Genomic DNA, 23,613 nt, shown 5'->3' with positions numbered 1-23,613 from the left:
AAGCAATCAGAAATATGACTGCTGAGATAATGATGCCGATCCAAGTTTCGCTCATGCTCACTGGAGATTGCCTGGTGGCAGGGACCTCGGCTCTGGTGAGAGGTGGACACGGCTGAGATTCAGCCTTGTGAGCACAGATGAATGGGGCTGTAGTAACTGTGATTCTAGCTCCTGAAATGCAGTGGAAGCAGCTGGTTGTTCTTGCTCTCACAAAGTGCTCTGGATTCTCACTGTCAGCATTCGTGTACTGTAACAAGGTAAGGACTCACCAGGGCAATGACCATTGAGTGCTGAAAAGCCTCTGTCTGGGACGTGGAGTGCTAATGACGGCTTCACTTCTTTATCGCGTGCCTACAGCGTTTTCATTTCCTACATACTTGTTGTCCATTTTGGTATCTACATTCGTTTTGAAAAGGCTGGGTCACGTCTCCTTCTGTCTCCGTGGTTGTCTATGAAACTTGCTGGACTGTTGCGCTTGCGCCTGGCAACACAGTATTTCTCAGGGTTTGCTGCAAAGCAAAGCTCATGTCTTCCCAAGTTCATCTCTCAATTTCTCAATCCGCCACGACCTGTGAACTTCGCAAGACAGCCAGTCATGGACATTACCAATGATCGGTTCAAGTCCGAGGCGCTGAAGATCATCAAGGAGATCTCGGATAGTCACTTCGTCGCGTTTGATTGCGAGTTCTCTGGTATCACAGGACGAAGAGAGAGAGGCAGTGGCAAACTAACACTTCAGGAGTTCTACGATGACACAAAGGCTGCTGCCGAGGAGTATCAAGTTCTTCAGGTTGGTCTTGCGATCGTCAAAGAAGATCTCAAGAAGAAGCGCTATATCATCCGTCCTTACAACTTCACTATCTCACCAATTCCCACATTGCGGGAGCGCATATTCGTTCGAAAATGGTCTTCATCAAGTGGCTGTGAGTGGTGACAATTCTCATGGTGGTTTGCAACTAACCGGCCCGCAGCGATGGACTTTCTAGCAGGACACGGCTTCAGACACGATCTACCATTCACTAGTGGTGTCAAGTATCTATCTCGCAGTGAGGAGTCGACTGTGCGCGCTAAAATTATCGCAAACGATGAAAAGAAAATCGAGTACGCCGACATGGAGATCAAAGCCAGAGACCGGGACGTTGCCGACCACATCCGGACATCCATTCAAGCATGGCTTGCCCAACCGGAGGATCAACGCGAGGATTATCTCAACCTTCCTGGCGAAGGTCCAGGCATTCCGACCACATTCAATGGCTTCCAAGTCCGCCTCACTCATCAAATCGCCCGTAATGAGTTTACCGGAATCGAGACCAGAGGTATGGGTCACTTTGTCCAGGTCACCGCTCCAACGGAGCAGGAACAAGCAACACGTCGGCAGATAATGATTGACGAGCGCGAGAGCAAGTTGAACAACGCCATTGGCTTTCGCTGGATAGTTGAAGCTCTCTTCGGCGGAAACATACTGGACATGCCATATGATATCATCACCGCAGGTCTTCCACACGTCAATCTCGGCGGCCAGACAGCCGAAGAGTACATCGCATCACTGCAAGAGAAGCTTCGCAAGCGCAACAAGGTTCTGGTCGGTCACAACTGCTTCGGAGATCTGGTGTATCTATACGCGTGCTTCATTGGACCGCTTCCAGAGCGCGTGGAGGATTTCGCGGCCGAGATCAACATGCTTTGCCCAGCAATTGTCGATACTAAGCACCTGGCCTCCTTCACCAATCGCTGGGGTGACACAAGTCTCGCTGTGGTCGAACAAGAGATGCAGGAGGAGGAGGTCCCTCATATAATCATGCCATCCGAATACGATCGCTATGCTCACCAGGCCACCTACCACGAGGCAGGCTTCGACGCGTTGCTCACAGCCAAAATCATGATTCGGCTGCCAGCCAAGCTGGAGCGGGAACAGAAGTATATTGATGCTGCCAAGGATATCACGGCTGCTACTGCTGCCTACGATGGCGAGATGTTCGGCGAGGAGGACGCTGGCTACGTGACAGCTAGCGAGTCGACGGAGGAGGGGTTGGGAGAGAAGTTGGCGAAGCAGCTGGAGAAGATCAACATCTTCGGCTCTCCTGGCAAGGCGGATGCGGGCTCTGCTGTGCTCGACGAGGAGATCGCCGCCATGGTCAAGCGAGGCGAGATCATGCCGCGGTGGAATGCGCAGAACGGCTTTTGGAAGCTGTTCGGAAACAGAATGCAGACCAACCCCGCGAAAGAGGGAATTGCGTTCTTGAAGTAGCTGCGGTGAAGATATGACTGCAAGAGTGGTCAAGTAGTCATACATTCACAATACGAACGTGACCAGCCAAGTGTCACGTCCGTACTTCATCCTCTGCTAGTGACGATATCATCGTCGTCGTGACACATCAGGGTTAGGGCAGCATAATTTTGGTCGCAAAATTTTGGCAGTGTGGGGTGGCCTCCGCACCGAAATTCACGAACATTGCTCTTGTGACTTCAGTCCCCGTGACGCATCTTATTTAGACAGAGCGAAGTGAAAGATCCGGAGAAGTGACGGACTGGTCACAAAGTACATGACGCGACCCTACACCATGCGGTAGAACGAAGTCCTCAGTAAACCAAACGTCACAGCAGCATGGCCGCAACCACCCCACTCCTCGCCGGCCTGCTGCAGAAAGCTACCATCGACGACCACGATGAGATACTCCGAGCCAGTAATGCTGCTCTCAAGAAGTCCAGCAGCGACAAACAGGCGCAAGACGTCCAGGTCGTTGCCTTGATCAAGTTGGACCGCTTCGACGAGGCGTACAAATTTATACAACAGACTGGCTCGTCGATACAGGACAGGCTACCGCTCGAGTGCGCGTACGTGTTGTACAAAACAGGGCATCTCAAAGAGGCAGCCGATCTTGTGGCCAAGTCCAGCGGGCGTGGAGCGTTACATCTTGAAGCACAGGCACAATATCGACTTGAGAACAGCGCTAGGGCACTGGAACTTTACGAGCAGCTTCGGCAGGACCAAGCTACGGAAGAGAAGTATGATATCAGGGTCAACAGAGCCGGCGCCGAAGCGCAGAATCAGTGGCTGGGATCACAGTCGTCGACACGACCGAGCGGAGAGGATTTGCAACAATTCGAAACCGCCTACAATGCCGCCTGCAGCAGCATCGCGCGACAAGAGTTCGCACAGGCAGAGATGCTGTTGAAACGCGCTTACGACCTGTGCAAGAATCACGCTGAGCTCGAGGAAGAGCAGAAGGACGAAGAGTTGTTACCAATCAGAGTGCAGCAGATCTACGTCCTTCTGGTCCAGGGCAAAACTGAAGAAGCTGATGCCATGGCCAATGATCTACCCCTGCAGTCTATTGCAGACAAGGAAAGCAGAACAGTCGCGCAGTCGAACAGTCTACTCACCTCGTCAAGGTCAGACAATCCCTTTCTACTGCACAAGACGCTGCAGACAGTTCCGAAGCTGTCTGCTGGGGAGCAGCTGTTCTCCTACCAAGCCGCAGCGTTCGCATCTAACAAGAAGACGGTCGATCTGGCTGCTATGAAATATGATGGTCTGTCAAGCACAGGTCAAAAGAAGAGCGCACCACTGCTCACCGTGGAGTCTCTTCTATCTTCCATCTTCCGCGCAGCCGCGATCGCCGAGAACGAGACCTCGAAAGCTGCGGCACGAAAGGTTGACGCGGCGTTCAAGAAGAGTTCATCAGACATTGGGCTAGCGCTAACACTCACGCAAATACATCTTCTGATAGGCGATACCACCTCAGCTGTGAGCACAATACAGTCACTTTTACACCAATTAGAATCCTCCGAGGAGGCCGACATCAAGGCCACTAGGCACAATCCTGGCCTAATTAGCATTCTAGTCGGTCTCTACCGAAGACTCGGCCGCAAAGCAGACATCAAAGCAGAATTAGCAAAGTCTGCAGCATACTGGCGAACACAATCAAACGCACCACCATCACTCCTACGAGCGGCAGGCTCATCCCTGCTCGAAAGCGAAGACAAGGCCGACATAGAAGCAGCCGCGGAAATGTTCAGTAAACTACGGCAGCAACGACCCGATGACAAAGCAGCCATCGCAGGCTACGTAGCTTCCCACGCTGATGGCGCCACCGACGAGATCCGTACAGAAGCAGAAAGGCTCACCTCGGTAAGCGACCTGACGCGCAATATCAACGTTGACGACCTTGAGCGAGCCGGCATACCACAAGCGTCGAATGCGCTAGCTATTGCGGTAGGTCGATCACGCAAGCGGGCTGCCGATGGTACGTCTTCACGGGCGAAGAAAGTACGAAAGTCGCGACTGCCCAAGGACTATGATCCCAACAAGAATGTGGATCCTGAACGGTGGCTGCCGATGCGCGACCGCAGTTACTATCGTGCGCCGAAGGGAAAGAAGAAAGGGAAGAAGGGTGGCGGGGAGACTCAGGGTGGGATTGTGAATGAGAGTCTGGATGCGCAAAGAGGGAGTGGCACGAGTACGCTTGTTCCTGCCGCTGCTGGCGGTGGTGGTGGGAAGAAGAAGAAGGGCAAGAGATGAGGGCATGCATCACAGAAAGCATTAGCGTTGCGAAAAGCGTGTGATAGAAGCAACAGCACTTGCCGGTTGCTGCTAATCGGGCCTGTGGTCGCATGAATGACCTCGCATTGGCATGCTACTGCCGCAGTGTTGAGCGTTGATCACAGCGACTTCTTCTTCTGGTTGCCATAGTGCCCCTGCGACGAAAGGAACAAAGGAAAGAGCTCGCTTAATCTGAGACCCTTCCAACTTCCCATCGTCACTGCCACTCATCACTGGTCTGAGGCCAGGAAGGCACAACCTTGCAAGCCTATAACCATTTCGCAGGCATGACTCGCACCACGCAGCCTACATACCACAGACCATACAATGCCATCATATTCATGCCTGTGCTAACCATACCCTCTTACCGGCCGGGCGGCTGCATTGCAGCGGTTCGGTCAGTATCGTGGTCGGTACGACCCTTTGCTGCTCGTCATACACGCAAGGCAGACTGAGACAGCCGCCGAAGGTGGCAGCAAGTGCGTGATATTGGTGACAGAGCCGAGTCGACGTTATTGCGACCGTTGGGGATGCCATCCACTGCAAGTGCCCGGAACGTGGCTTTTCGGCTATCATGCAGCCTACGACAGACCAACAGGGGTCACGCATGATCTTCATATACTCAATCGGCACTTCCTCCCACTTCGACCTCTTCCTGACCACATCTATACGCACGCTCATCGATGCGAACCACGCTTGACAAATTTTCGATCTCGAATGTACGGACGCATAGCCAAAAGAGGATCGGTACAGGGGCTTACAACCACAGCATCAACGTTTGTGCACCAAACCACGCTTCGGACCAATCCTGATCTTGTACAACCAGCTACTCGATTCAGAAACATCGCCTGAGCACGTCTCAGTTGCTTTTCCCACAGACGCGATGCGCTACAACGATGACCTCCTGGTCCTTGACCGTGACTCAGCTGCTCGGAGGCCAGCTGAAGCGGTGGCAACCACCGTTCATCCAGCTGAGCCAAGACCGCTGTCCTGTCAAAGGTGACACAAGACCACCATCAACGACCTCGGACTCCCCATTCCAAGGTCATGACGATGAAAATCATGGTTCGTCGGCCCCTTTTTCGCTCTAAGCGAATGAGAGATGGAATGCGAGGATGCTATTAATCGAGGTGCCGCCAGCGCCTACACCTGGCACTTTGAGGTTCCTGCGCCGAACTTCGACCCTCGCATGGAGCCTTTTTGCTACTACACCGTACTTTCAATGCAACCCTTCGATATAGACAGGAGTCAGTATCTGGTACCCTATATCATGAGTCCATCGACCATTCGCAGTCTTCGACAGTTCCAGGGCCATCAAAGTGCGCGAGACTAATACTGAGCAATCCCGTTCGCGCCGGAGTCCACCCGATCGGCATTGGCAGAACAGACGCAATTTATGCGGATATTACCGTCAGAATTGTCCGCAACAGCAGAATCTTAGGCGCAAGTCCGGCTTACCGGTGTTGGTGGACACAGTCAGCATCGCAAAAGGAGTTCGGAGATCGGGTCGCCTAAGCGGTTCGCTCATAGGCGAGTGTGGGAGCAAGGTCATCTGCACTTTTGTAAAGCGTTTCGGATCGCCAGACTTTCGGGTGTACGCGCTGGAGACCAGACTTGAAACCCTGCTCAGGGGCCACCATGTCCGCTACAACGAGTCAGAGCGCAGGGCAAGACTGGACGGCATACAATGTTGAGACAGCTTTCCAACAACCAGAAGACATCAACGAGTACTTCAGCCTCACGTCTCCACCAGATCGCAAGATATGGAGACTTATCAGATCGCGGGATGAGTTCACGGCACCGATGTTGCTGAGGAAGCTCGATCGGCCATTCGTCATAGCGGAAGCGACAGTGACAGTACCTCTCGAAATGGACTTCGATCAGGCTGGCATTGTCTTATTCCTTGATACTTCTCCCTCAGAGCCGTGGATCAGTCCCACTTCATATGAGGGACGAAGGCGGCGACATGGATCCAACAGACCTGGAAAGTGGGTGACTGTATCATTACAGATGTCTGAAAATGATGTCGGACTGGGAACTGTTGTAACGTACCCAGATCGCGGCCCCGACTTCTCTTTTACCGCCTTACCCATCTCCAAGGATGGCCCGGAATACTCAGACTGCAACCACGTAAGTCTACGGCTGAAGCTCGAAAACGTCAACGACATGCTATGGATCTTCTATATGATTCCGGATATCCATCGACATGAGTGCCAAAGCGTTGAGGAGATCACTGCCCAATGGAAGAAAGTGCGAGAGATCAATGGCTTCTTCAGTGACCTGAGCATGAAGCCTTCCGTGCTCGTCGGGTGCTACGCAAGCAGACCGCTGGAGATGGACGAGGACGAGCAATCGGACCTGACGGCAGAGTTTGAGGACTTGGAACTGCTACAGCGGTGACGACATGCGGCTCCTGTGCTGTCGTCGCGGTGTCGAACGGGCGCGATCAAGCCGTCTGCAGAGCCCATCAGCAAGTCAGCAAGCGACCTGCAGCATTGTTCCAGACGCAATGGATGCATTATCGGCATGAATGCGACAATGAACTCAGCGCATTCTGGCGCAGATTGTGACTTTTTACGCATGTTTGTGTGGAGGAAAGACAGCAAAGCCTGACAATCCTTCAGAGAATGGCTACTTATACTCAGCAATGCTCTCATGAAATCATGCTTCTTCGGATATCTTTCGCTGGTTAGCATCAGTTGAGGGATGATATTGCCGGTCGACCAAGTGACTTTGGCTACGGCCTCGTCACTTGACAACCGTACAGCCGATTGTGTGTTTCCAGGCACCGTCATTATCGAAAGTACAGCTCAGAACTACCAAGTGGCCACATTGATTCTGGTCATTCTAGGCTTCATACTCATTAGTTTGCTGGGAGCATTTTTCGCCTTCAAAGTGTCTCGCACTCCTCCTCGAGTTACGATTCCTAGCGCCACTCCGAGCACGATCCAGTCCAGAGCTGTCACACCGACGACAACACCAGCTACTCCGCCTGGTCCTGCGCCACGGCCTGTGCCAGTGCCTAATGTCCAGAATTCTCCGACTCGACACCCTATGCCTCGTCCCGGGGCTATCAGAGGCATATCTATTCATCCCAATCAAGACATCGTACCACCTCCATCGGAGAATCCTCCTCCAGTCCCAACTCGGTCTTCTGCTCGTGTAAGCCCAGCCGAAGAAGCAGAGTTGTCGTCAAGTTCCCCATCAGTTGGTAGCGCGACTACACCTCCGCCTCGCAGAAATCTCGCAGCAGCAACCCCTACGGCACGTCGCTCACCAGTCAACGGCAGAATGGCATCGCTCCCGACCTTGAAACCATTGCAGAAGGTGGCAGTAGCTCATCGTCCTCGTCTGGCCCATCGCTCCCTGCCGCCGCGCCCACCACCACCGCCACCCCCTGATGACGACGACGACGAGCTCGACGAGCTCGAGAGCCGCGAGCACCGAGACCTCGCCATGGCCATCGAGGACTCTCTGCGCGACCAGCGCGCCGGTCGTCGCATTGGCGGCAGCATTGCCAGCAACCTCGCCGCCGCTCGCGCTCACGCTCGCCAATCCGGCGATCCTACTGCTGGTCACGCTACTGGTTCCCCGGTCTTCAATCTCAATGGTCTTCCTGAACATCCACAAGAAGAGTCACACCGCGACGGTCCAGACGGTACAGACGGTCCAGACGATGAGTCGAACGATGCAAACGATGCAAACGATGGATCGAACGCTGCGCACGATGAGTCAAACGATGATGGTATGCCTGGAAGGCGCAACGATCAGTCAAATGGCAGCCCTGGTCAACAGCGGTTCAGACAGCCTTTCGGCGGTGATGGCGCCAGCGATACTCCACCTCACGAAGCTGACGAGGATTCGGCACAGTCTTCTGCTCAACTGACCGGTCCGACTGGAGAAGAACAGCAGACTTCCTCGCAGCAGAGTCAGCATGCCACGAGCGGCCAGAATCCGCCTCAGCCATCCACCTCTGAGCAAGAGCCAGCCGACGCAGGTATGCTTGCTCCACCCTTCGAACACGCGGGTAGAGCCCCCAGAGCGTCACCAAACAATCCAAACTACTCATATCCATATCCTGGCTCGATCGTCGATTCCTCAGACTATGATCCGGAGAGGCACTTGCACGGTCCAAGTCAGATCAGATCTCCCAACCATAGAGGATGTTATTTGGGTGAATGGTCTCGGCCACGGTATGTCGGACCTCCGAGGTCCTTGGGTCGAGATCAAGCAACAGGTAAGACCGTCACTTCTCATGTATATGCACCACTGATGAAGATTGGGTTAGATTCGGCAAACGAAAGCAACGTCGAGGACCCCCCGCCAAGAAGCTTTTCTCCTCTTTTCCCTCCCGGGTTGCAACGAGCAGTTGAAGTCTCCGAGACATCCCAGACGGATGCACCTACCGTCCACTTCGACCATGCACCTAACGTCCACTTCGATCGTGCACCTACCGTCCACTTCGACCGTCCACGCATGCTGACAAGACGTCCTCAGGAGCGGCCTCACGCTTCGTCATCGCGATCGGCGTCGCCCGAGCGCCGCCCTCACCCAGAGTTCCGAAGTGGCTTATTCAACTACCCACCTGAAGCAGACGAAGACCCGACGTACTCAGTATTCGACTCCAGCCGTCTGAGAGACCATCCCTATGCCCGCGAGCCAGCTGGGTATCCTGCTGGCCTACAACCTGACCATCGAGCTGCCAATCGGAGAGCGCAACGTCGAGCAGACAATTTCGCACGGGACAGGTATGGAGAGCCACCTCCGTCATACACGGATCACCAACCCAGAAGTCATCGGCTCGACGACCCAAGACCACCGACAATGGACGAGCGCATGACTCGGGCTGGGCAAGAACGATCAATGGGAGTCGATGGCTCTGCTATGGCTGATGGCGCGAGTCGATCTGAAGGTGCTGAATTTGGCTTGAGTGGTGACACTGCTGCGGCTCCTGCTACTATGGCGCCTGCTGCTGAGGATGATGCTGTCAGTACCGCTGCGATCGTTGACGACCCTTCCGGTGGCGAGGCATCTGCTCGATCGACAGCACCGGGGTTCTTCCGTCGGGTAGGGCCGCCATTCCCTGCCTGGATTGCACCAGGACCGCCTCCATCTGCAGTTTCACCATTTGCTCCATCTACAGGACCGCCTTTCCCTCGATCAACGGCACCGCCATCGGTTCCGTCGACTGGACCGCCTTTCCCTCGGTCAACGGCACCGCCATCGGTTCCGTCGACTGGCCTTCCATTCGGTCAACCGGCAGGCCCGCCCTTCCCTCCATCAGCCGCCCGGGTGCCGCCATTCCGACTGTCGCCTACATCGCCATCCACTACGCCAGCAGGGCCACCATTCCCTGGATCAGCAGCACCGGGTCCACCCACCCCACTCGCTTCATCATCCGCATCGGTTCCATCAACACTACTGGGGCCATCGACAACGCCAATCCCATCAATCGAGCCAGCTGCATCGACCGCATCGTCAAGACAACCGGAGGTGGAATGGGCGACGGACGAGGAGACTGGGCATGCGGCTGCTGATCGGGATGCGGTGACAAACTCGTTTTCGACGAGTGAGAGTCATAGCAGTGTCGGAGAAGGAGCTGGTGAGGCGCAGGATGATGATGGCGAAGACCATGACGGTGATGGTGATGGTGATGACGATGACGATGACGCTGACGACGACGATGATGATGCCGACTGAGGTGCATCGGCCTTTGCTCCACTGAGCGAAGAAGACTTGATTCAGTACAAGCCAGCCAAGCGCATGAGGAGGGACTCGTCGTATTGAGCACAGAGCTTTCATGGGAGTTGGGAAGGAAGATTGTGTGCTGGGCCGGGTCTTATGATGTTGACGATTGATGACCATGTCTCGGGTTCGGTCCCTGGAGACTCAAGGCTTGGGGTTCGAATGATTATTGCAATTTGCATTTGGTATTCACTTAGCGATGAAATTTAGAGGATACACTATGTGAAGTTCCCATTTCTCCTTCTTACTCCTTCCACGGTTGGTGTCTTGCTTGGCTTCTTCTGCTTCCTCCTCTCATGATTTCGGGCTGTGTTGCTTCTTGGCTTTTCCTCCTTCCTCTCATATGCGTGACTCCTCCTTCCTCTCATATACGTAACTCCTCCTTCCTTCCATTATACGTAATTTCTCTTCCCCTCCTCTTTAGCTCCTTCTCGGAGTGATCCATAGACTATCTCAGCACAACGTGCGTGAGAAAAGCTGCAAGACCAAACGATGATGTCATTGGTGGTTGACTTTTCTGTAACGGCATAACTACCCGTTTCTCAAGTTTTCGATTTACTGTATATACTTGAGAGATCTCACAGCTTCGAAAAAAATCCGTTATTCGCAACGACAGACGGACTCACGAACTTCTGGACACCCAGCACGGACCTAGAGATATACAAACCCGGCTCACCATCATGCCAACCATCCTCGCCATATTCCAAACCATCTCCCTGATCTTCGCGGTCGCCTCCATTGCAACCGGCCTGCAAGCGCTATTTGATTCTCATGGATTTGCGAAGGCATTCGGCATACCCATACCTAGTTCGCCCAGTGCAACATCCGGGGCTTCTGCCAAGTCCATCGACGATCCTCCAAGCAAGCGCATGAAAGACGATGATGCGGACGTCTCGACGAGAGCAGCCGTCGCCGCCGCGTCCTACGTCTCTCTGTTGGGCACGCGCCAGCTCGCGCAAGGACTCATCCTCGTCGTCTTTGCGGCACAGGGGAAGTGGGTGGAGACGGCGCAGATATTGTGCGTATTGGGAGTCGTGGTGGCGTGTACGGATGGCGTGGTACTGTCGAGGAGGGTAGGGTCTACGGGCAAGGGCAGCCTGGGCAAGGGGTTGTTTCATGCTGGACCTGGGCTGGGGATTGCTGGTGTTGCGGCGTTGTCTTTGATCTGGGGTTGAGGTGAATCAGCATCCCGAGGCGGCGCGCTCGAGAGATGAAGAGCACGGGGGAAGAGTGAGGAAGGGTGTTAGCGAGCCCATCACCATCCAGAGGTAGAAAGCCAAAGGTCAGCGTACTAACCTCGAATCACTTTTCGTTCGTTGCTCATCATGCGTGTTGGATGCTGACTTACCTTTTCCCTGACCTCGACAGCCCACTACTTCACTCGCTGCTCCCATTGCAAATTAGCTACTTTCTCAGCACCAGTGAAAACCAAAAGCAAAAAGTAAGAAGCACAAGAAGTATGGCAGCTCTCAGAATCGAACTAGGATCTCCGCACGCGAGACTCGAGGGCACCCTACCTCCTTAGAGAGAGAAGGGGCCACCCACAGCCTTGATCGATGTGTTCGCCATTGACACCATGCCGCTGAAAGTTGAGAGGGTTTGCTAGGCGGATTCATGACCAACATCTGGGAAGTGCAAATATTTATGCCTATAGTTGAAGTTACCTGATACTCGAGTACTCAGTAGTCCATCACCGAAGCGATGCAAATGCCAGATCAATGAGACGTCCAGTCGAACCAGAATTGAGGATCTCCCTCAAAATGTGCATAACATCGTGTCTGTGGCCTCTATCGAGGAATGGAAGTGATGGCCTGCGTCATATTGACAGTGTGCTCGATCTCGCCTAGCTCGAGCACAAGGCGTGGAGACTTCTGAAACGGGGGTTACTTGCGGCTCGAGACCCAGAAATGTGCAACTTCTAGATGACCTCGCATGTCTCTGGCGTGCAGCTCATCATATTCCATCGAGTTGACCACAATTACATTTCTTGTTTCTTCAAGATGTCGTAGAATTTCCCAACCTCATCGCCAGCCGCTTGCCAAGTGCGAGACTGTGATTGGTTACGAAGTGGCAAAGCTCCGCAGCGGGACGCGGCATCGGGCATATCGCATCCGGCCCTAACTTACCATAGTTTAGTTGTTCCGCAGACCCGACCATATCGAAAATCAGCGGGTCATGAACATCGCTTCACAAGGATTTGCGTTCTCGCTTGTGCAACTCCACGATACATTGACAACGATCATCCTCTTATTCGAAAGCATTGTTTCCAGCCATCGTCCTTGCCCTGTCAAACGCATTGTTAGCCGCTCATTCAACGTCCAGCCCTTCCTCATTCCCTGCTTTACGGCACAATCTAGCAGGTCGCTCGCTTCTTACGGAAAAGCATCTCCAGCAGAACCTTGGTCTACCACTCTTCTGGATATCAAGACTTGATAGTGGCTTTCCGCCATCTCTTCTCCCAGCACTGAACTACCGAGCACCCGCTACCAACCTGTTACTGCCCGTCTCACTCTCATCCCGTTCTCAACATGTCTTTCTTTCGCCGCCGCCTCAGCAAATCCGACCGGGACCGCGACAGCAGGCACTCCCAAAACTTGGACCGTGGACCAATCTCGCCAACATCGCCGCCAACATCATACAACATGCCCAACGGCCAACTCCAAAACTCGGACCAGCACTACTCGAGACCTGCTTCGTCAACAGCCGCATCAGACGCCTCCTACGATTTCGCGAACCATCAACAACACTCTAACAACATGCAAGGCGCGACCACTAGTCCCACTACCCAACAAAACGCCTCTCACCGCTTCGCCAACAACCCACCACCATCAGGCACCAACAGCGTTTCTCGCCCTCTCACACAGCACGCCCTACCAGCAGTCCCACACTCCGGCGCAGGAACACTCGGCAATCTATCACGAACAGACCAAGTCGTGCTACGCTACTTCTGGGAGGCCAAAGCCGAGGAGAACCTGTCTCGCGATCTGCACTTCCTCAAGTTCCCATCGTTTGGCTTGGCGCCGACGGATCGCGAGCTGGTGCCGTTCTGTGAGATCTACGCGCTGGTGAAGAATAGCAAGGGGGCGGAGATTGTTGGGTTGGGGACGTTGGGGGGTGGGGCGGGGACTTTTATTGGGTGAGTTGCCTCGTACACGCCTCTAGATTCTACAGCACTGTGTTACTTGTGGCTAACGACTTCTGCCCAGGTTCGAGCTCTTCTCCTCAGCACAACTCCACATCGACCTCTCCGACACCTGGACCGTCCCCATCAGCCACCACCGCGTCAGCTTCAAGCCCTTCTCCACCCTCTTCGCCTCAAACTCGACCTCCTCGTCTCAAGACATGAACCAGATCGCCAGCAGCTGGCCTAAGCCTTTGACGATCGAGTACCTCGAGGAGTTGTATAGTGAGCGCTGGGCACGAGATCTGAATGCGCCGTGCTGGGAGTCGAGGGAGGTGAGGGAGTTGGGCGCGCCGGGCGTGGGTGGGGGACCGGTGGATGAGGTGGAGAGTTTGGGTGGGCATGAGGGGATGGGAGGTGGTGGCGGCGGTGAGAGTGTTGGGGTTGTGAATGGGAATGCGGTGCGGAATGGGAGGGTTGATGAGGGGCAGAGGGCGGAGGGGAGGAGACGGGGAGAGGATTCGGCGGTTTTGGGGGAGCATACTGTCGGGCTGTGAGGGGCAGGATATTACGGGTCTATCACACATGAAATGGAAAATGGGTTGGTATTTCATATCCTGAATCAACGAAGGCAGACCGAAGCTTCGGCACGGTGCTTTGGATGGACAACATCATAGCCAACGGGAAAGCTGCGCGCGATCTAACCGGATCTTTTGACTGAATGGATCACACTTTTCAGGATAAAAAGAAAGATCAGGGGCAAATCTCATTCGGCGTGTCGGTACAGGGACGAAGTGGTAGGTAATTAATGATACTCACGAGCAACCTGTATATAATCTCAAAGGTCGGAAAATGCCTGCTGTACATGCAGAGTCTGCATGTGCCCGCAATCAAGTCTAGGCGAGACAAAAATCCTGGGTTCGACTGGTCACTTCGCTGCCATCTAGCAGCTGCCAGCACAGACTTTCGAGCATCGTGTTCCTCATCACGTGCATACCATCAATATGTGCTCTCTTTTTGGAGAACCTCCCACGGTGCTGAAAGCGAACAAGCCATTCAGACAAAGGTACCCTCGGTCCTCGACGCTCGGTCCCTCGACGAAGGTCAGCTAGCACCTGCCACAACGCTTAAACAAAAGATTAGGCCCTGGCCCAGACCATAGTCACAAAGAAAACTATACTGACCCGAAATGGCGAAAACGTTGACCACCAGGACAAAGACCCGAGCTACTCAGGACTATATCTTCGGTCTTGAATTCTGGCCTCTTTTTCTCTCTGACCCTCCTTTTCTGCCCGCGGGCGCCCTCGAGCCTCGAGAACGACAAAGTCTCGACCTGACCTGATCCAGCAGAGTCCAGCTCGCTCCCACGGGTACAGGTAGGCAGGCGGGCTCTGACAGGGCACGCTGCCGGACTGGACGAAATACAAATCGCTGGTCTCGCTTAGTTGCATCACTTCGGTCTCGTGCCATGTAGTCTTCGAAAGTCCCGACTCCTGAGGCGAGTAGCGGTCAGGCATGCAGCCGGTATCGCAACTTCGGCCGCATTCCTAGGCACGAGCTTGAGCATGTCTCTCTGTAACTCGAGGGATATACCTTGGAGCCTGGTATGGTACCGGTATGTTGTAGAGAATTGGAAGAATGGTCAAAGGAACGAGGACATTTGAAATGCCTAATTATGGGTCTGAAGGAGCGTTCGTAGTGGAAGACCCCACTATATACAATCTATCGGGGCTGCCTTAGGGCAGCATAAGTAATCATAACAACACTTTTCAGGCACAGGTGCCTGCTTCATTACCATGATGCCTCTCTATGGAGGCGATCACGCTTCCGAGAGAGTCGGGGCTGATGCTCCCTTACTCCTCATTCTCCTCCTGCTGCCATCCCCGGACAACTCGTCCAGCTCTCTCCTTACCAGCGCCAATGCCCCAGCCACGGACGGTGACGGTCTCGACGGGCTGAACATGCTCAGTGATCGTAGCGGCAGCAACGCTCACTGTCGCTTCAGTCACGCTGGTGACTGTGGCGTGGGGGTGCTGGATGTAGTCACACACATCTGAGACATAGCTTGTCGTTGGGTTGGCAGTGAACGACTCATACACGCTCTTCCATTGAGCAGCGTTCCAGTGGTAGGTTGGTGCTGGCTCATCTTGCCAATCGCCCCATTGGTGTGGTTGCGTTGTGTAGACTGGAGTCGACACTGATGTGTACGGCTTGCTCTTGGTTGTTGTTGCCTTTGTGGTCTTTGAGCTGTATGGCTTGGTCTTGGTTGTTGTTGCCTTCGTGGTTGTCGTCTATGGATGTGGTTAGTGCCATGCAACAATGAAATGTGTGGACGGAGAACTTACGGAAGAATAAGTCACGATCGTTGTTGAGGATACCACCACTGAAGTTGTAGTAGGGGCACTAGTAGTGGCAGACTTGCTTGTTGTCGAGGAAACAGTCGCAGTCGTCGAGGAAGCGCTGGTTGTGGAGGCCTGGCTTGCACTTGATGATGTGGTAGCAGACTTGCTTGTCGTGCCGGTGCTTGTCGTGCCGGTGCTTGTCGTGCCGGTGCTTGTCGTGCCGGTGCTTGTCGTGCCGGTGCTTGTCGTGCCGGTGCTTGAAGTAGACGATGCCTTTGAAGAAGTCGAGGACGTCGTCACAGTCGACGAGCTTGATTGCGAGGTGGTACCTGTGCTTGAGGCGGTACTTGAGGAGGTACTACTCGTCGAGGCGGTCGTAGCCTTGCTTGTGGTAGACGTGGTACCTGAGGTTGTGCTGCTCGTCGAGGCGGTTGTAGCCTTGCTTGTGGTAGACGAGGTGCCCGATGTCGTACCACTTGTCGAGGCGGTCGTAGCCTTGCTTGTGGTAGACGTCGTACCCGAGGTGGTACCACTCGTCGAGGCGGTCGTGGCCTTACTCGTTGTAGACGAGGTGACTGGGGTGGTGGTAGCTGTGGATGCTGTCGTGGCCTTGCTTGTCGTAGATGTGCTACCTGAGGTGGTTGCGCTCGTCGTGGCTGTCGTGGCGGTCGTGGCGGTCGTGGCGGTTGTGGTGGTTGTGGCGGTTGTGGCAGTCGTAACCTTGCTTGTCGTAGACGAGGTGCCCGAGGTGGTGCTCTTAGTTGTTGATGAGCTTGAAGGGCTGACAGTGGACGATGAAGTGCTTGATCTGCTATTGCTGGAGGTGACTGACGTGGTCGACGTTGCAGCTGGAGTAGAAGATGTAGTGGTGGAGCTCTTCACTGACGAAGTTGATGTAGTTTGTGTTGTACCGCTTGCCGAGGTCGTCTTAGTCGTGGCAGGTGTGGTCGTTGTCTGCGCGGAGGTAGTTGTCAATGCGGACGTTGTGGAGGTGGATGATGTGCGGGCCGTAGATGAGGTGGTAGCAGTCACTGAGGTCTTGCTTGAGCTAGTGCTTGAGACAGTGCTTGAAGTCTTGGTCGAAGTCGTTCCCGAGCTGGTTGTGCCTGTGCTAGTTGTGCCTGAGCTGGTAGTCTTACTGGTTGAAGAGGTGGACGGGGTGCTGCTACTGCTGCTCGTGCTCTTGGACGTTGTGGCTGTAGACGATACGCTAGTCGTTGTTTGAGTGCCACTTGTCGATGAGGTGCTAGTCTTTGAGGTGGTGCTGCTGGCAGAGCTAGTACTTGATCGACTGCTGCTAGCGGACGAGGTAGTGGTACCAGTATTTGTCTTTGATGTGCTTGAAGTGGATGTGCTCGTAGCAGTACCGCTTGCAGACGTGGTCGTCGCCGTCTTCGAAGTGGTAGTCTGAGAAGCTGTTGACCGGGTGGTGCTTGATGAGGTCGATGTGGCCGTGGAAGCTGTAGTCCTGCTTGTTGTGGACGAGGTACTAGCTGTGGACGAGGCGCCTGTGGTGGAAGATGTAGGAGCAGTCGTTGTCTTGCTCGTCGTGGTCGAGCTCTTCAAAGAGGTGCTCGAGGTACTAGCTGTGGACGAGGCGCCTGTGGTGGAAGATGTAGGAGCAGTCGTCGTCTTGCTCGTCGTGGTCGAGCTCTTTAAAGAACTGCTGGAGGTCGACGATGTAGGAGCGGTTGTCGTTTTGCTTGTTGTAGTCGACGTCTTTAAAGAGGTGCTCGATGTAAGAGTGGTCGTCGTTTTGCTTGTAGACGTGCTCAAAGAGCTGGTGCTCCCAGTAGAGGACGAAGTAGCCGTTGTCGCTTTGCTCGTCGTAGTTGAAGTGCTTACTGTGGACGAGGCCTTAGTGGTCGACGATGTAGGCACCGTTGTTGTTGTCTTGCCTGTCGTGGTCGAGGTCTTCAGAGAGGTGCTCGAGGTAGAAGAGGTAGGCACCGTTGTGGTTGTCTTGCTCGAAGTGGTCGAGGTCTTCAGAGACGTGCTCGAGGTAGAAGAGGTAGGTGCCGTTGTTGTCGTCTTGCCTGTGGTAGTTGAGGTCTTGAGAGAGGTGCTCGAGGTAGAAGACGTCAGAGCCGTTGTCGTCGCCTTGCTCGTTGTCGAGGATGTAGGCGCCGTTGTCGCTTTACTCGTCGTGGTGGAAGTGCTTACTGTGGAGGAGGCCTTGGTGGTGGACGACGTAGGAGCAGTTGTGGTTGAGGTCTTCGCGGAGGTAGTGCTCGTGCTTGAACGTGTGCTCGAAGAGACAGACGAGGAAGAGCTTGTGGAAGCTGTGGTAGTCTTGCTTGTGGTGCTTGACGCGCTCCTAGAGGACGTGCTTGTGCTGCTCTGAGTCGTCGCGCTTGCCGAAGTCGTTTTGGTTGTAGCCGGCGTTGTGGTTGTCTGGCTAGGCGAGGTCGTCGCAGATCGAGTAGATGAGCTGGTTATTTGAGACGAGGAGGCGGTGGTGCTCGATCGTGTACCTGTGCTAGTTGAAGCAGTGGTTCCGGTGGTCGCGGACTTTGTCGTTGATGTTTTAGTGCTGCTTGTTGACGCTGTCGGGGTAGACGTTGTCACCGATCGGGATGATGATGACGAGCTAGTTGAGGCCGTGGTAGATTTCGATGTCGTCGAGCCGGTTGTGATAGACGTGCTCTTGGAGGAAGTGCTTGTGGTCCGTGAAGTGGGGGTCACACTTGTTGAGCCAGTAGAAGAAGAGCGAGTAGATGTGGAGCTTGCACTAGTCGTTGGTGCAGACGAGGTCGAACTTGTACTCAACTTAGTAGTCGTTACAGATGTAGTGACTGACGATGTTGATCGCGACGATGTCGAGGTACCGGTAGTTCCTGAGGCCGTGCGAGATGAGGTTGTTGTAGCGGGCGTGGTCGTGCCTGTTGAGGACCTCGAACTTGCTGACGATGTGCTGCTGCTTGATGGTGTGGTCATACTCTTCGAGCTGGTCGTTCCAGTACTTGACTTAGTGCTTGTAGTCGCGGACGACGATGTGCTAGTCTTCAATGTCGTCGTTGACGAGGCTGTTCCGGTTGTCGATGAGCGTCCCGTTGTGGAGGAGGTTCGTGTCGTGACCGAGGTACTTATTGTGGATGAAGCTGTACCTGTCGTGCTTGAGCGACTGCTTGTTGAACCCGTGCTCGTTGTGACCTTCGAGCTACTCGAGCTGGGACTTGTGGTCGCAGATGGACTCGTGGTGCTCTTCGAAGTAGTAGAAGTTGCGGTCACAGACTGACTCGTTGTGCTCTTCGAGGTAGTAGAAGTTGCGGTCACAGACTGGCTCGTTGTACTCTTTGAGCTAGTTGTCGATGTGGAAGCGGTGCTCTTCGATGTCGTCGAGCTGGCAGTTGTGGTCGCGGTTGGACTTGTCGTGCTCTTTGAGCTAGTCTTCGAGCTAGAAGTGGTGACTGAAGTTGAGCTGCTTCCCTTCGTGGTCGTACTCTGGGATGTCATCGAAGAAGTGCTTGCCTTCGAGGTCGTGCTCTTTGAAGTTGTTGAGCTACTGCCCGAGGTCGACGGCGTGCTCGTGGCCGACGATGTTGTCACTGAAGTCTTTGAAGTCGTGCTGGTCACGGTGCTCGAGGGTTTTGATGTAGTGGCGGATGAACTTGTCTTGGTTGAAGTCGTGGAAACTGAAGTCGTCGATAGGCTAGTGCTAGACTTGGTCGTCGAAGAAGTCGAAACAGTCGAAGCTGTTGAGCTTGTGACAGAGCTTGTGGACCGAGTCGCCGTTGAGGAGGGGGTAGTGGTAATACTCTTCGAAGTAGAGCTCGAGGTCTTGCTTGTGCCCGTCGAGGTTGTACCTTTTGTTGTTGACGAGACCACCGTAGTGCTGGAGGTTGCCTTCGTAGTAGAGACAGTACTAGTAGCAGATGAGCTTGACGTGCTACTTGTGGGCTTCGATGTAGTTGACGAAGATGTCCTAGTGCTGAGGGTAGTAGCTGTCGTTTTGGTCGTGCTGCCGGTCTGACTATTTGTAGTCGTGCCACTGCTAGTGGACTTTGTGCTGGAGCTTGCAGTCGAGCTGGCAGTCGTTGTCTTTGTAGTTGTGGTGCCTGACGATGATGTGGACGCTGTTGATCGAGACGAAGAGCCGGTAGTGGTGGTGGATTTACTGCTGGTCGTCACAGTCTGACTTGAGCTGGAGGTGCTTTGTGCAGTCGACGTTGTTTTCAAAGTCGGTGACGTAGATGTGGAGCTACTTGTCTTGGTGCTACCTGTGGTCGAGCTGGGGCTGGCACTGCTTCTAGTAGTCGCAGTAGTGGTTCCCGTAGTAGCAGACGTCGTGCGCGAGGTGGATGTGCTGCCGCTGGAAGTGCCACTGCTAGTAGTGGACCGACTCGTGCTGGACTTGGAGGTCTGAGTAGACACAGTGCTTGTAGTTGACGAAACAGAGGGTTTCGAAGTAGTGGAGGAGCTCTTCGACGTGCTCACTGTTGACGGAGGGGATGTCGTCGACACCGAACTCGTGGATGCAGTCTTTGAAGCACTCGTTGTCGTAGAAGGCTTTGAAGTGCTTGGCGTTGAAGTGATAGAGCTCTTAGAAGTAGTCACTGTCGAAGTGCTGATTGTTGAAGTGACAGAGGTCTTGGAGGTGCTAGGCGTCGTTGTTGTCTTGGCTGAAGATGTCGTAGACAGGGTAGTACTTGCTGACGTTGAAGATTTAGTTGTGCTTGAAGTTTGAGAGACGCTCTTGCTACTGGAAGTCACTGTAGTGGACTTAGTCGTGCTAGGTGTACTAGTGGCTGATGAGGTACTGCTGGCTTTAGACGTCACGGACGAGGTAGATCGAGTGGCTGTTGAGGAGCTAGTCACTGATTTTGTGCTCGAGGATGTCTGACTTGATGTGGAGCTAGATTTGCTTGTTGAGGAAGAGGAGGTAATCGAAGTACTACTTGTCTTGGACTGGGTAGAAGACGATGTTGGAATTGTCGTTCGTGACACTGTAGTACTTGACGTCGTCGCCTTCGAGGTCGTTCCGGTCGTGGACTTAGTTTCAGTCGTGGAACTTGACTTAGTGGAGCTCGAACTTGATGTAAGACTAACGGAGGTCGTGCTGGTTGGCCGGGAAGATGATGAAGAGCTAGTGCTCTTGCCACTTGTTGTTGACACAGTCGATGCACTTGTGGTTGTCTTGGAGCCTGTCGTAGTGGCGCTCGTAGTCGCAGACGAAGACTTAGTCGAAGACGTACCAGTCGTGCTGGATGCAGTTGATGACGCTTTAGTAGTCGCAGTAGAAGTCTGCGTGCTGCTTGACTTGGTCGTTGATGAAGACAACGTCGATGTTGAACGAGTGCGGGTCGAAAGTGTGGTCGCGGTGGACGTAGTCTTTGTTGTCGACGATGACGTCGCCGCAGATGTAGTTGTGCTTGTGGCGGTGGCTGACTTCGAGGTTGTAGAAGTCTTACTTCCGGTTGTAGTTGTGGACGCTGTCGTCCTGCTGGCGCTCGAGGTAGTCAAGGAGGTTGTAGACTTGCTTTGGCTGGAAGTGGTCGACACTGTCGGGCTGCTGCTGGACGACTTGGTCGATGTGGTTACAGTTCCACTAGCAGATGTGGTCGCAGTAGTTGTGGACTTAGTTGTGGTGCGCCCTGTAGTCGAGGACTGAGTGGACGATACACTGGACTTGCTTGTGCTAGATGTTGGTTTGGTCGATGTGCTGCTAGCTCCTGTGGTCGAAGCTGTAGATGAAGTACTCGTGGACGAGCGAGTCGATGGGGTGGTAGTGGAGGACTTCGAGGTAGTGGCAGTGGTGCCCGAGGTTGTAGTCTGCGATCTGCTTGATGTCGAAGTTGACGATGCAGAAGATGACGCCTTCGAGGTAGTGGCAGTGGTTCCCGAGGTGGAGGGAGTGGTGGACTTGCTTGTGCTTGAAGTACTGGACCCTGTCGTCTTGCTTACAGTCGAGGAAGTCGAGCTAGTGGCCTTTGAAGTACTAGTGGTCACTTTTGTGGTAACTGAAGAGGATGTACTAATGCCTGAGGTTGTAGCGCTCTTCGATGTAGACGCAGTAGTTGTTGATGACGTCGTCTTTGAAGTGCTCGCTGTTGATGTAGGTGAGCTGGTTGATTTCGAAGAAGTGCTCTTCGAAGTAGAGGCACTGGTTGACGATGAGACTGTCTTTGAAGTGCTCGCCGTTGATGTAGGTGAGCTGGTTGATTTCGAAGAAGTGCTCTTCGAAGTAGAGGCACTGGTTGACGATGAGATTGTCTTTGAAGTGCTCACAGTCGATGTAGGGGAGCTAGTGGATTTCGATGTGGATGCAGTGGTAGGCGATGAGCTGGAGCTGCTTCCAGTTGTTGATCGACTCGAAGTGCGTGTACTCATCGTTGTGGGAGAGCTCGTTGTGCTAGCTGTCGACTTGGTCGTGGAAGAGGCTGCTGTAGTACTGGTCTTTGACCCGGTTGTTGTGCTTCCTGTAGAGCTGCCTGTCGACTTGGTGGATGTTGATTTGGTTGTAGAGCTTCCTGTTGTAGTAGTGCTTGACTTGACCGTGGATGAAGCGCTCGAGGTACCTGAGGTGGATGATTTGGTAGTGGAGCCTGAGGACGAGCTTCCTGAAGAGGTCGTTGTTCCAGCGCTTGTGGACGCTGTTGTGGTCTTAGCAGAGCTGGTAGTCGACTTTGTGGTTGAGGAGACATTTGTAGTTGAGCTAGCAGCACTTGTCTTTGAAGCAGAGGTTGTGGTAGTCGCCTTTGATGTCGACGAAGTCGAAGTGCCAGAAGTCGAGCTCTTTGATGACGTTGGACTGCTTGTCACAGTAGCAGTCGTCTTTGTCGACGTGCTGCTAGAGGATGCTCTCGTTGTTGAGCCTGTCGTCGAGCCTGTAGACGAGGCTTTGGTCGTCGAGCCTGTCGTTGTACCCGTGGTGGATGATCCTTTAGTTGTCGAGCCTGTCGTAGACGATGCTTTCGTTGTTGAGCCAGTTGTCGAGCCTGATGTAGATGATGCCTTAGTTGTCGAGCCTGTGGTGGACGATGCTTTCGTCGTTGAGCCAGTCGTCGAGCCTGATGTAGACGAGGCCTTAGTTGTCGAGCCTGTTGTTGAGCCAGTCGTGGATGAGGCCTTTGTTGTTGAGCCTGTTGTGGACGATGTTTTTGTTGTTGAGCCAGTTGTTGAGCCTGATGTAGACGAGGCCTTGGTTGTCGAGCCTGTCGTTGAGCCAGTCGTGGACGAGGCCTTGGTTGTTGAGCCTGTTGTAGATGAGGCCTTGGAGGTCGAGCCTGTCGTGGAGGACGAGGCCTTGGTGGTCGAACCTGTCGTAGAGGACGAGGCCTTAGTTGTCGAGCCCGTCGTAGATGACGAGGCCTTCGAGGTTGAGCCTGTCGTAGAGGACGAGGCCTTAGTTGTCGAGCCCGTCGTAGATGACGAGGCCTTCGAGGTTGAGCCTGTCGTGGATGACGAGGGCTTGGTCGTTGAGCCCGTGGTCGAAGACGTTGCCTTGGTGGTCGAACCCGTGGTCGACGATGCTTTAGTAGTCGAGCCTGTGGTCGAGGAAGTCGAGGCCTTAGTGGTGGAGCCCGTGGTTGAGGAGGCCTTGGTAGTCGAGCCTGTGGTCGAGGAAGTCGAGGCCTTAGTGGTGGAGCCCGTGGTTGAGGAGGCCTTGGTAGTCGAGCCTGTGGTGGAGCCCGTAGTCGAAGACGAAGACGCTTTGGTGGTAGAGCCTGTAGTCGACGATGAGGCTTTAGTGGTTGAGCCTGTGGTCGTAGACGACGAGGCTTTGGTGGTTGAGCCCGTAGTAGAGGACGCTTTGCTGGTTGACCCAGTAGTCGACGAGGCTTTGGTGGTCGAGCCTGTAGTAGAAGACGCTTTGCTGGTTGACCCAGTAGTCGACGAGGCTTTAGTGGTCGAGCCTGTAG

General features: G+C 54.0%; 7 protein-coding genes across 7 annotated transcripts; all 7 read left to right on the top strand.

The window, feature by feature from the left end:
- Nucleotides 1–595: 595 nt before the first annotated feature.
- On the top strand, nucleotides 596–2,248 carry AB675_3584 (Poly(A)-specific ribonuclease PARN; the record flags this gene model as incomplete). The annotated part of the gene is made up of 2 exons (XM_018143647.1): nucleotides 596–923; nucleotides 972–2,248. The coding sequence occupies 2 exons, from the start codon at nucleotides 596–598 to the stop codon at nucleotides 2,246–2,248; spliced, it is 1,605 nt and encodes a 534-aa protein (XP_017997102.1).
- Nucleotides 2,249–2,605: 357 nt separating this feature from the next.
- Nucleotides 2,606–4,522, top strand: AB675_3583 (Signal recognition particle subunit srp72; the record flags this gene model as incomplete). The annotated part of the gene is made up of 1 exon (XM_018143646.1): nucleotides 2,606–4,522. One exon carries the CDS (start codon nucleotides 2,606–2,608, stop codon nucleotides 4,520–4,522), a length of 1,917 nt encoding a protein of 638 aa, XP_017997122.1.
- A 1,659-nt stretch (nucleotides 4,523–6,181) lies between these two features.
- AB675_3582 (uncharacterized protein) lies at nucleotides 6,182–6,943 on the top strand (the record flags this gene model as incomplete). The annotated part of the gene is made up of 1 exon (XM_018143645.1): nucleotides 6,182–6,943. The coding sequence occupies one exon, from the start codon at nucleotides 6,182–6,184 to the stop codon at nucleotides 6,941–6,943; it is 762 nt and encodes a 253-aa protein (XP_017997068.1).
- A 306-nt stretch (nucleotides 6,944–7,249) lies between these two features.
- On the top strand, nucleotides 7,250–10,080 carry AB675_3581 (uncharacterized protein; the record flags this gene model as incomplete). The annotated part of the gene is made up of 3 exons (XM_018143644.1): nucleotides 7,250–8,780; nucleotides 8,832–9,291; nucleotides 9,645–10,080. 3 exons carry the CDS (start codon nucleotides 7,250–7,252, stop codon nucleotides 10,078–10,080), a joined length of 2,427 nt encoding a protein of 808 aa, XP_017997087.1.
- An 888-nt stretch (nucleotides 10,081–10,968) lies between these two features.
- On the top strand, nucleotides 10,969–11,463 carry AB675_3580 (uncharacterized protein; the record flags this gene model as incomplete). Its single annotated transcript, XM_018143643.1, has 1 exon — nucleotides 10,969–11,463. The coding sequence occupies one exon, from the start codon at nucleotides 10,969–10,971 to the stop codon at nucleotides 11,461–11,463; it is 495 nt and encodes a 164-aa protein (XP_017997026.1).
- Nucleotides 11,464–12,816: 1,353 nt separating this feature from the next.
- Nucleotides 12,817–13,966, top strand: AB675_3579 (uncharacterized protein; the record flags this gene model as incomplete). The annotated part of the gene is made up of 2 exons (XM_018143641.1): nucleotides 12,817–13,424; nucleotides 13,495–13,966. 2 exons carry the CDS (start codon nucleotides 12,817–12,819, stop codon nucleotides 13,964–13,966), a joined length of 1,080 nt encoding a protein of 359 aa, XP_017997062.1.
- Nucleotides 13,967–15,208: 1,242 nt separating this feature from the next.
- AB675_3578 (uncharacterized protein) lies at nucleotides 15,209–23,597 on the top strand (the record flags this gene model as incomplete). Its single annotated transcript, XM_018143640.1, has 8 exons — nucleotides 15,209–15,383; nucleotides 15,808–16,949; nucleotides 17,193–18,038; nucleotides 18,201–18,950; nucleotides 19,008–19,688; nucleotides 20,607–21,338; nucleotides 21,462–22,766; nucleotides 22,932–23,597. Coding segments are annotated over 8 exons (6,297 nt in total), but the record flags the coding sequence as incomplete, so codon positions are not given.
- Nucleotides 23,598–23,613: the final 16 nt, after the last annotated feature.

This window comes from Cyphellophora attinorum (assembly GCF_001299255.1).
Source record: "Cyphellophora attinorum strain CBS 131958 chromosome Unknown Contig26, whole genome shotgun sequence".
NCBI classification, from domain to species: domain Eukaryota; kingdom Fungi; phylum Ascomycota; class Eurotiomycetes; order Chaetothyriales; family Cyphellophoraceae; genus Cyphellophora; species Cyphellophora attinorum.
Note: the sequence above shows the minus strand (reverse complement) of the source record. Positions and strands in the feature narration are given on the sequence as shown.